The 12,916-nt window shown below is 37.7% G+C and overlaps 1 protein-coding gene across 7 annotated transcripts in view; it reads right to left on the bottom strand.

Moving 5' to 3' along the window:
• The window catches only part of IMMP2L (inner mitochondrial membrane peptidase subunit 2), a 1,052,378-nt gene that overhangs the window by 796,913 nt on the left and 242,549 nt on the right, over positions 1-12,916 (bottom strand). Inside the window, exon 6 of one of the 7 annotated variants that reach the window (XM_089329403.1) lies at positions 10,180-10,204. The exons of the other annotated variants lie outside the window; for them this stretch is intronic. Coding sequence (XP_089185529.1) covers positions 10,195-10,204 — 10 coding nt within the window. The 3' untranslated portion in view covers positions 10,180-10,194. Of the gene's footprint in view, positions 1-10,179; positions 10,205-12,916 lie in introns of those variants that run through there. 7 annotated transcript variants of the gene reach the window in all.

The following is a 12,916-nucleotide window of genomic DNA, read 5'->3' as shown; positions in this document are numbered from 1 at the left end:
AGAGGTGTGTGAGGTCTTGGAGTAGGTAACAGCTGGATACCATGCTGAATAAATGTGCATGCCTAGGGGTAGGATATTCATAATCCTGAAGGGCAAGAGAGAGATGTATAGCTTGGGAAGTGAGGTGGATAATTACTTGTCATTAAATAGCAGAGTAATTGCTGCATCAAATTCCCATGTAACTGTTCCACCTGAAACTTCAACATGCCCTTGGACTTACTAAACATACATAGTTGTCTCGAGTAATCTTGGCAAAAAGACACCAATCAATGATGCATCACATTTAAAAGGAAGATTATTAAAAGGAAGATCATTATTTTGTTATTTAGCCCCACAAAACATGTTACGACTATAAAAATTAATAACAGAGACAAAAAGTCATCGATTTTTACATTAGTAAGACCTTGGGAAGACCTCAGCATCTACTTCCTTCCTAACCCACTTATACCATGTGTCTGGTAAAGTCTACGATGATTTAAAATATCTTCTCATTCTTTATAAAGCTTTCATGTACAAAAATGTTAAATTTAGGATTTCAGTTTCATAATAAGAACAATATGAAACATTTAAGTTGCTGGTAGGATGTTAGATGATATCAACAACACATTAATAGGCTAGATTCCAAGTAGCTGAAGCAGTGGCAGAGAGGTAAATCTGAAAATCTCAAAATATTAGGATAAGAAGGAGGAGGAAGAGAAAGAAGAAGAGGAGGAGAAAAGGAGGAAGAGGGAGAAATAAAACTATACAACACTCATACCCGAACATAATTAGAAGACAATAAATTTAAAATTACTTGTTAAGCTCAAAAATAAACATCAAAACCTACCTACCTTTTTCAGACACTCCTGCTACCAGTTCTCATGGAGATGAAAAGCAGTTCAGGAGAAATTACACAGAAGACAGAAACTAATGAGGCCAAAACTCGAGCTAAAATCATGGCTAGAGAGACAAAGTCAATCCTATACATGAAAATTGAAAAGTCAATAGATCAGAACACTGACAACAGAGAAGTGACTTGAAAAAGCCCCAATGACAAAGTGACCTTGGAAAGGTTTCACTTTGGAGGAAAGAAGGAACTAAAACCAAAGGACAAGTTTGCTTGGAAATTACACAGTAGAGAGTTGAAGAAGGGGATGCATTTAGAATTGAGCAAGATAACAGAATATTTAAAACTTGACAGGCATACGAGTATTCAAAAGCTAAGCCGGCCAGTAAAAAAATAAATAGAAAACCACATTGCTTACACTGAAGGAGGGTGATCTTCAACTAGAAATGTCATAAAGCATTCCAACTCACATCAAACAAAATCATATGTTTTCCCTGATTCATGGTAACTAATATACAGAGTATAAAAAACAAGTAACGAATAAGAGCAAAATTGAAATTTTGACATTTGATTATTGTTTATAGTCTTTGTCTATAAATAGTGGTTTTTCTAATTACTAATTGTTGAACTCTTTATTTAATGTAGGGTTAAGTTTGTGATTTACAGTAAATTGGAAGTAGTATGTCATGATAAACTGGTCCAGCCACTGTGGAAGACAGTATGGAGATATCTCAGAAATTTGAATATAGATCTACTGTATGACCCAGCCGTCCCAAAAGAAATCCGCATATGAAAGAATTATCTGTACCACCATGTTTCTTGCAGCTCAATTCACAATAGCTAACATATGGAATCAACTCAGATGTCCATCAACTTAAGACTGAATAAAGAAATTATGGTATATATATACTACGGAATATTACTTGGTGATTTAAAAAAATGAAATCCTGTCTTTTGCAACAAAATGCAACTTTGCAACTGAAAACCATTATAGTTAGTGAAATAAGCCAGTCCCCAAAAGACAGATATCATGCTTTCCCTGGTCCGAGGTAATGAATAAGTACCTAAAATGTAATGTATTAGAATGAAATGGACATTTTCAGACTTAATGATTGTTTACAGCCCTTGTCTCTTCTGTTGAGGAACAGTGGTTTTTTGCTTTTTTTTTTTTTTTTACTTTCTCCTGTTTATTGAACTCTTTCACTTAGTGTAAAGTTAACCTCACAAGCATTAAGTAAGCTGAAAGTGGATATTTGTAAAAATTAAGAGTGGGAATGGGAGAGAGAGGAGGAAAAAGGGTTGGAATGTGTGTGGGAGGGAAGTTATCACTACATTCCTAAATCTATATATATATGGAATATATGAAATTTGTATAACTTAAATAAAATTTTAAAAAGAGAAACAAAAAAAGAAAGTATGTCATCATAAAAATTAAAAGAAACATAAGAGGAGAGAGAGTGGGAGTGAGGGAGGGTAGAGTAGGAAGTATTATGATCTTAAAATCATATATATATATGTATATATCATATATGTGCGTGTGTATATATATGCATATGTATATGTATATATGGTGCTGTGGCATAAAAGGTTAAGTCTCCATCTGCAGCACCGGCATCCCATATGAGCGCCAGTTCGAGTCCCGGCTGCTCTACTTTTGATTCAGCTTTCTGCTCATGCACCTGGGAAAGCGGTGGAAGATCCACGTATTTGTGCCCCTGCCATCCACGTGAAAGACCCAAAAGAAGCACCTGGCTCCTGGCTTTGGCCTGGCCCAGCCCCAGCCATTGCAGACATTTGTGGAGTGAACTGATGAGTAGAAGATCTCTCTCTCTCTCTCTCTCTCTCTCTTTCTCTTTCTCTTTTTCTCTTCTCTCTCTGTATTCCTGCCTTTCAAATACAATTAAAAAAAAAACTTTTTAAAAAAACTTGCATATATGAAATGCATGAAATGTGTTCCCTTTGTATACATATAAAAATAAAAATAAAGTAATGAAATTAGTATAAAATAAAAATTGAAAATGAGACTGCAGCTTAAGGTTAAGATGAAAATTCCACATTCTAACCAAAAAACTGACAAAACATAAGAAAATTCTAACATTCAAACAACTGACATATCCACAAACTCCACATTTAAGAAAATGAAAAATCACTAAATATCATGAGGCTGGCTTCTGACAGCGAGATAAGCCACCACCTGCAACACTGACATCCCATATCAAAGTGCTGGTTCAGTCACAGTTGCTCTGCTTCCAATCCACCTCCCTGCTAATGCACCAGGGAAAGCAGCAGAAAGTGGCTCAAGTGCTTGGGCCTCTGACATCCACACGGGAAATCCAAATCAATTTATAGCCTCCTTACTTAAGTTTGGCCTACCTGAAGCCATTATGGCCATTCAGGAAGTTATCCAGCAGACAGAAGATCTCTTTCTCTCTCTGTCTCTCCCTCTTTGTCTGTCACTTTGCCTTTCAAGTAAATAAAATAAATATTTAAAAACGAAAAAAAAGAGAACTGGATGACCAAAAAAAAAAAAAAAAAAAAAAAAAAAAAACCAAGAACAAGAATTGCTTGAACTAGGAAAGCAACATAAAATCAAATCCATCAGAAATAGGACCTACATCAAAAGATATTCAAGAAAAAATAGAATTTAAAAAATTACAAAAAGAGATATTTAAAAACAATAACAGAAAAATCAACAATGTAAATAAAATGAAATTGAGAAAAAAGTAAACAGGTTCACTGTTGAACTGAAATGGACACTATGAGAAACAGTGACTTGATCATCCCTTGTTCTGACTATTGATGTACAATATAATACTTTATCCCTTTTAGTATTTTTTTTTGTTCTACTTAATACTATTGGTTGAACTCTGTAATTAACACACAATTATTCTTAGGTGTTTAAATTTAACTGAAAAGTGATCCCTGTTAAATATAAGAGTGGGAATAAGAGAAGGAGGAGATGTACAATTTGGGACATGCTCAAGCTGACTTGCCCCAAATGGTAGAGTTAGAAACATACCAGGGGATTCCAATTCAATCCTGTCAAGGTGGCATGTACCAATGCCATCTCACTAGTCCAAGTGATCAATTTCAGTTCACAGTTGATCATACTGATAGGTCTAAGAGTCAAAGAGATCACATAAACAAGACTAGTGTCTGTTAATACTAACTGATAGAATCAAAAAGGGAGAGAATGATCCAACATGGGAACCGGGATACACAGCAGACTCATAGAATGACAGATGTCCTAAATAGCACTCTGGCCTCAGAATCAGCCCTTAAGGCATGCGGATCTGGCTGAAGAGCCCATGAGAGTATTTCAGGCATGGAAAGCCAAGACACTCTGGCAAAAAAAAAAAAAACAAAACAAAAAAAAAAAAACAAAAAAAAAACACACACACACCACCAACACCTAAATGAAAGATCTCTGCAAGGGAGATCCCAGTAGACAGAACAGGCTATCAAAGGAGGAGGTACCTTTCTCTGAAGGGAGGAGAGAACTTCCACTTTGACTATCACCATGTATTACTAAGATTGGAGTCGGCAAACTCAAAAGGCTTCCATAGCCTTGGCAACTCATGACTAGAGCCTAGGGAGATTACTGACGCCATAAACAAGAGTGTCAAATTGTTAAGTCAACAGCAGGAGTCATTGTGTACTTACTCCTCATGTAGGATCTCTGTCCTTAATTTGTTGTTCAATGTGAATTAATGTTATAACTAGTACTCAAACAGTATTTTACACTTTATGTTCTGTGTGGGTACAAACTGATGAAATCTTTACTTAATATATACTAAATTGATCTTCTGTATATAAAGATAATTGAAAATGAATCTTGATGTGAATGGAAGGGGAGAGGGAATGGGAAAGGGGAAGGGTGTGGGTGGAAGGGAAGTTATGGGGGGGAAAAGCCATTGTAATCCATAAACTGAACTTTGGAAATTTATGCTTACTAAATAAAAGTTTTTTTAAAAAAAGTAAACAGGTTCAAAAAGAAAGCAGATGAAGTGGAAAATAGGTAAGAGAACAACCAACATAAATATAAATGGAATTCCCAAAGATTTGTTTAAAACAGAATAGCTCTAATATCTGAAAATCTAATCTAATAAAGTATTCAAAAGTAAAAGACTACAATATACACAGTGAAAGGGCAGGTTGACACCAGGGGAATTAGTCTGCCATAACTGACTCAGAGACATATTCTAATAAAACAAGTAGACATTAGCCATAAAGGAAAATCCTCATCCTCCAAGTAAAAACTTCAAAAATGTACAAAAGCAAAGGATTTAAGCCAGCAAAATGTTTATCAAAAACAAGATTCAACGCAAGACTCCAATAGAGCAACATTTTCATTGAACTCTGGGAATCATATTTGCATCCAGCAAACTATCTTTGGTTATCAAACCTATGGAAAAAATTATAACATAAAGCGAATTCTATATCCATGATTCCTGGAGAAACCTATTAGAAGATATCTTTAACCCAATGAAGTGGCCGGTGCCGTGGCTCACTAGGCTAATCCTCCGCCTGCGGCACCGGCACAATGGGTTCTAGTCCCAGTCGGGGCACCGGATTCTGTCCCGATTGCCCCTCTTCCAGTCGAGCTCTCTGCTATGGCTGCAGAGGAGGATGGCACAAGTCCTTGGGCCCTGCACCCCATGGGAGACCAGGAGGAAGTACCTGGTTCCTAGCTTCAGATTAGCGTGGTGTGCCGACCACAGCGGCCATTGGAGGGTGAACCAACGGTAAAGGAAGACCTTTCTCTCTGTCTCTCTCACTGTCCACTCTGCCTGTCAATAAATAAATAAATAAATAAATAAATAAATTAAATAAATAAAATAAAAATAAACCTAATGAAGTGATAACTGGGAAAGGTAAGCAAAAAATTAATAGTGAGCTCTCATATATTTGGAGATATAAGCCGCAAAGTAAAAATAAGCATGAGAAAATATGACATATGTTACATATTATATGTAGACTGTTCTTATCAAGTAGAAATAACACTGCAAAAGAACTGGAATAAAAGGTAGATGGAAATAAAAAGTAAGATTGCTTTATAGGTAGGAATTAAAGAATAGCATTAGGAGAGTGTGTTTGGCACGCGATTAAGACATTGCTTGAGATGCCTGCATCCCATATCAGATTGCCTGGGTTTTAGCCCACGTTCTACTTCTGAAACAGCTTCCTGCTGATGTGCACCAAGGGAAGCAGCAGGTAGTGGCTCTAATACTTGGTTTTCTGCCACCCTTGTGGGAAACCTGCATTGAATTCCTGGCTTCTGACTGTGGCTCTGCCTTGCCTTGGTTATTCTGGGCATTTCAGAAGTGAATCAGTGCATGGTTAAAATCTCTCTGTGTCTGTCTATCTCTATGTAAACAAAAATCAATTTAAAATTTTTAAAGGAATACCATTAAAATCTGAACAATAATATTAAAAGATTTAAATGTTTAGAGAACAAGGACATTATTTATGAGTTAAATGCAAAAATGACCACTAACCCAAGAGTAAAATTTTCCCAGAAAAAAATACCTCAAAACCATATGGGGAGAGAAGCTCTTATAGACAAAGGAACTCAGCAAATACAATCTATCACACACAGTATTTTTAACATTAAATAATGTGACAAAATTAAGACCAAACACAACAGGCATTCCAGTAACTGTGCATGAATTTAACCTACTAACTAAAAGAAAAGTATTTTAGGGCCGGTGCCGCGGCTCAATAAGCTAATCCTCCACCTAGCGGCACCGGCACACCTGGTTCTAGTCTCGGTCGGGGCGCCAGATTCTTTCCTGGTTGCCCCTCTTCCAGGCCAGCTCTCTGTTGTGACCAGGGAGTGCAGTGGAGGATGGTCCAGGTGCTTGGGCCCTGCACCCCATGGGAGACCAGGAGAAGCACCTGGCTCCTGCCTTCGGATCAGCGCCGTGCGCCGGCCGCAGTGCACCAGCCATGGCAGCCATTGGAGGGTGAACCAACAGCAAAAGGAAGACCTTTCTCTCTGTCTCTCTCTCTCACTATCCACTCTGCCTGTCAAAAAAAAAAAAAAAAAGAAAGAAAGAAAAAAAGAAAAGTATTTTAGTTGGCTAATAATGTAGAACCTAACCAATACACCAAAAAAGGAACACACATGAAAGAAAGTGAGTCTGGAAAAAAAAAAAAAAAAAAAGAAGAGCAAAAATGTATCTGGAAAATCAAAATATTAAGTATGCAAGAATACTGATATCAAACAAAGAAAATTCAAGCCAAACAGCATTAAATGAAATGAAGACATTTTTTAATGTGGAGAGAGCTAAAATCACAATGAAAATATAACAAGCCCATGTATCAATAATATATAAAGGAAAGCTATAAGAGATGTCATTATATTATACTGTAAGATAAATATTATGACACAAAACTAGAAATTAAGTAATTTTAAGAGGTTCCTCTACCTACAAATTTGAAAAAAAAAAACTTACCTCTTTGATGGATGACTAAATGTAAACTAAAACTGGAAATTATCCTTAAAAATAATAAGGGCTGGCACTATGGTGCAGTAGGCTAAGCCTCTGCATGTGACACCAGCATCCCATTTGGGTGCTGGTTCATGTACTGGATGCTCCTGTTCCAATCCAGCTCTCTGCTTATGGCCTGGGAAAGCACTGGAAGATGGCCCAAGTGCTTGGGCCCCTGCACCTGCTTGGTTGACTAGGAAGAAACTCCTGGACCCTGGCTTCCAATTGGCTTCCACTGCTGCCATTTGGGGAGTGAACCAGTAGATGGAAGATCTTTCTCTCTGTCTTTCCCTCTCTCTGTAACTCTGCATCTCAAATAAATAAATAAAATCTTTAAAATAATAATAATAATAATATACATATATATTTTTAATGATCTGGTCAGAGGAAAATTCATAGCTGCAAACATGTCTATCAATGAAATTGAAAGAAAAAATATATAAATTCCTGCCTCATAAAGGCATCCAGAGTAATAAACACTAATTTGTATAATGCAGTGTTTCATACATGAATGATGAAAGAAAAATATTGCTCTAGAATGCTATAGGTTCTATTTTTTCTTCTTATTCCTGACAGTCCAAAAGGGTTCCTGGGAATTCATTTCTTTGGAGATTAATCTCAGATATACATCCCCATATACGGATGCTAACTACCAAATTCATCATTTTCCCTTATTCTTTACACATTTCTTACAAATCTCTCACTCATCCTATAATAGTAAACACACACACACACACACAAATAAAAGCAAAAGGTTAGTTTCAGCAATATCAGTCAGATAACCCTGGAAATCAAAAATTTGAAGCATATTGCCTCTTTTGTAAGCCACGTCACTCTTGTACTGTTTGTCATCCCAAACAGAGTTCTGACAAGAGGTTTTCATTCTGCTTTGACTCTGTGGCAGGTGTGGGTATAAGAAAAGTCCCATAAGCTCAGCAGAGAGTCACACTTCACTAATGTTCTTCTGAAATCTAAATGTCAACACTGGCACAGGAAGCAGGAGACAGAAATGGTCTTCCTACAGGAAAATTACAAATTCAACCTGATTTTTAGTCTCGCTCACTTCCTCTCTTTAGCACACATTTGAAACCATATTTGTTGAAATGGATGCATACCTTTAGGTATGACAAATAGCGTGAATACCACATACATTAATCATTATAAGCCCGAGAGTTCTAAAGAGTGAACTGAACAACATAAAATGTAAAATGTACAGTAGAAATAACAAGGCTAAATGGCAACTAGGCAGGGAACAAATATTAATAGATCAAATAAAAGATGGAAGGTTAATATATATTATGTAAGAATAACACAAAATAAAAAGTTAAACTTAAACAACATTCAATAAACCAAATAACAGAGAGGTGCCCAACATCACTAACAATTGAAGAAATGCAAATAAAATTAAGATATTCTTCCCATGATATCACAAAGTTTAAATAGCATCATAATACCCAGAGATTATGGGGAAACTGTCATTCTCATATAATATTAGTAGAAATAAAAAATAGTACAACTTTACTTGAGGGTAACAGTTTTAGTATCTAACAAAATTTAAATATTCAAATAATTTTATTTCCATTTCTAATCATCTATATTAGAGACACATACATGATTACAAAGAGACATATACAAGGATGCTTATTGAAAGGCTGTTCATAGCAACAATAATTGGAAAGAGCCTAAAAGCCCATTAACAACAAAATGGTTAAAAAGAATAAGAAATACACATAGCAAAAAACACAACACAGTAGTTTAAAACAATGAGCCTGTGAAACATAAACAACATGGAAAGTTCTCCAATATTTACTCTGACTTGGTGATATTTATTGTGAATTTTTAAAGTGGGCAATAAGAAAATAAATTGATCTATCATAAAAATTATAGAGCTATATATTTCCCTATGTATATGTTTATTTTCTTTAAATAGACAGTAACAAATATCTGCAATGATGCATACCAAATGGATAGTGGAGTGGAACAATAATTAGCTAAAAAGGACTAAGAGGTACTTGTGCTTTTGAAATCAATATACTCTTACTTGATGTTTGGATTATGATATCAAAAATGATTTCATGGAACTGCGCATAATTCATTAATTTTTAAGGAAATAAGAGGTACTATAAAGAAGATAATGCTTAAAATGTTGCAAATGTTGCAGTACACGCCTTTGATTAGGACTTCATTAATGCTTACTTTATACTCTGTGGAAAAACATGACTCTCGTTTTATGGATAAGGAAATCCAAGTTAGTAATGTTTCTCCATTAATCAGACAGAACTAGCAATAGGTCAGATTCCCTTTCTTGATCCTTTATCACAACGTTGTACGTGTGTCTGTATGTCTGTGCATGTGTTTTGTGCGTTTATGCCATGTCTGTGAGCTTAGGAAGGAACTGTGGCTGACTTCAAGCTTTCAAAAATAATTCAGTTAATGTGACTATTTATTTGAGTCTCAAGAATATTATCCCAGAAGTAAATGACTGCATTTTTTCCTGATCCCAGCACACATTCAGGTGAGTACTTCTAGATTTTATTTGTACAAACGATTTTTCCTTCAAACTGAATTATCGTAAAAACACTTACCACAAAGGAAATTGCTAACAAAATCATTATCTACCTCAGTACAAACTAATGCTATTACTTGCAGGAAACAGAAGCAACTGAATTATATAATAGAAATATTAGTTTAAAAGGTCACTAGATGTCAGTTGTATCATCTTATAGAAGTCTCCTGAGGTTTGATTCATCAGAAATCATAATGCTTACAACACCAAATTCAATGCCATGATTCAGCAGATCTTTCTCCTCCCTGGTTCATTTAGCACCACTCAGAAGGTCTGGAAGGGAAAGATAGTTATTCTCTCCAAAGTCCTTACTTTTGCCTGCAAGGAAAAAATAAATAAAAGAAGCTCATAGAGAGACTCACTTATGTGTCCTTATTAGCATACATAGTCTTTTTATCAATAATATATGCAACCTCCTACATTAATATACAGAACATATGCCCAGATATTAGCTATAGAAGGAACCAGCTTAGTCCTATATCTTCATTTTACAGATAAGGAAATCAAAACTAGTGAGGTAAAGGGTTTACATAAGCAAGGTTGCAGAAATAGTTGTTGAGAGGGCAAGGAGTTAAACGACTATAGCACTGCTCTCACACAGATAAAATAAAAGCTACTCAGTGCAATGAAACACAAAACAAACATAGATATGAAAATGAATGGTATTCTCATTCCCCTATCGCACTTAAATATGTCAACTCAGCTTTTTCTTCTGGACCTACACATGCCCAGTAAAAGAATTTTGGTGGAACAGTTAGCTTCTGCCATGCACTGAAATACTTTACAAACACCATACTAAGTGGGACTGAGGTTAAAATCGCATTCAAAAACCATGATCAAATCAGGATGCCTATGTATTAAAATACAAGGAGAGACCTGCATATACCTCAAAGTGCCAACGTGGGATTTTCAGGCAATTAAAATTTTCAAAGAGAAACCAATCCTTTGTACATCACTGCTATTAACATTTTAATGCACAGTTCATGAGACACAGCTCACTAAAACATACTAGACATATTCAAGAAAACTCTAGTAAATGGGAAAGAAGAGAAAGAAAAACGTATTGGATGCCAAATGAACTGAAATCTCAACATTTTTCTTTCCCTGACAAGAGTAGCTATTCTGTAGTATACACATAGGGCAGAAAAAAACCACTGCTAGTGGGCAATACATCTATAGTGACTTAATATGCTCCCTGAACACTTTAATTTTCCTTATTATATTATGGATCTTATCCATTCAAATTTTTGCTATATCAAAAGCAAAAACTGAGCCGGCACTGTGGCTCAATACGCTAATCCTCCGCCTGAGGCACCAGCACACCGGGTTCTAGGCCCGGTCAGGGTGCCGGATTCTTTCCCGGTTGCCCCTCTTCCAGGCCAGCTCTCTGCTGTGGCCTGGGAGTACAGTGGAGGATGGCCCAAATGCTTGGGCCCTGCACCCGCATGGGAGACCAGGAGAAGCACCTGGCTCCTGGCTTTGGATCAGCACGGTGCGCCAGCCGCGGCAGCCATTGGAGGGTGAACCAGCGGCAAAGGAAGACATTTCTCTCTGTCTCTCTCTCTCACACTGTGCACTCTGTCAAAAAAAAAAAAAAAAAAAAACAAAAAACAAAAAACCTGGGACAAAAAGGAAAGTATACAAGGTATTATTCTAGCTTGTTTTTAAAAATAATTACATCGGCTGGCACCGCGGCTCAATAGGCTAATCCTCTGCCTGCAGTGCTGGCACACTGAGTTCTAGTCCCAGTCTGGGTACCGGATTCTGTACCAGATGCCTCTCTTCCAAGCCAGCTCTCTGCTATGGCCTGGGAGGCAGTGGAGAATGGCCCAAGTGCTTGGGCCCTGCACCCCATGGGAGACCAGGAAAAGCATCTGGCTCCTGCCTTTGGATCAGCGCAGTGCGCTGGCCACAGTGCGCTGGCCGCGGCGGCCATTGGAGGGTGAACCAATGGCAAAAGGAAGGCCTTTCTCTCTGTCTCTCTCTCACTGTCCACTCTGCTTGTCAAAAATAATAATAATAATAATTACATCATGTTCAGATCTCTCAATAATTAGAACTGCATATGAGCCAATATAATATCGATTTCTTTTTACTTGAAAGTCAGAGTTACAGATAGAGAGGGTGAGACAGAGAGAGAGAGAATCTTCAACGTGCTGGTTCACTCCTCAAATGGTTGTAACAGCCAGGGCTGGGCCAGGCCAAAACCAAGAACCAGGAGCATCTTCCAGGCCTTCCATATGGGTAGCAGGGACTCAAATACTTGGGCCTTTCCTGCTGCTTTTCCCATGCCATTAGAAGGGAGCTAGACTGGAAAAGGAGCAGGCTGGACACAAACCAGCACCCATATGGGATACCAGCACCACTGGTAGTGGCTTTACCACTATACCACAACACCAGCACTTGATCTCTACTTTTTTCAAAACACATTTTTAAATGTTCAGCACAGTAAAATAAAGAATATAACACAATCACTTTGGAAAACTATTTACCTGTCTCTCCTAGAGCTGAACACATGTGCTATAGGTCCCAGCAGTCCCTACATATATCCTCAGGAGAAATTCATACAGGTAGATGAAAGTTCAAGCATTATTCATCAGAGCCAAAAACTGGAGCTAACTCAAACATCTATCAACAATAAAATGGAAATATGAATTGCGGAACAGCCTTACTAAGGAAAACGGCATTGCAATAACATTGAATCTCTGCTACGCAAAGCAACAATGAACCTCTCTCACAATGAGTGAAAGAAGCCAGATCCAAAAGAGTATTAACTGGCCGGCGCCGCGGCTCAATAGGCTAATCCTCCGCCTGCAGCACCAGCACACCGGGTTCTAGGCCCGGTTGGGGCGCCGGATTCTGTCCCAGTCGCTCCTCTTCCTGTCCAGCTCTCTGCTGTGGCCCGGGAGTGCAGTGGAGGATGGCCCAGGTCCTTGGGCCCTGTACCCCATGGGAGACCAGGAGAAGCACCTGGCTCCTGCCTTCGGATCAGCATGGTGCACAGACCACAGCGCGCCGGCTGCCAAGGCC

Source organism: Oryctolagus cuniculus, chromosome 3 (genome assembly GCF_051225735.1).
Source record: "Oryctolagus cuniculus isolate XC-2025 breed Fujian yellow rabbit chromosome 3, ASM5122573v1, whole genome shotgun sequence".
NCBI lineage: Eukaryota > Metazoa > Chordata > Mammalia > Lagomorpha > Leporidae > Oryctolagus > Oryctolagus cuniculus.
Note: the sequence above shows the minus strand (reverse complement) of the source record. Positions and strands in the feature narration are given on the sequence as shown.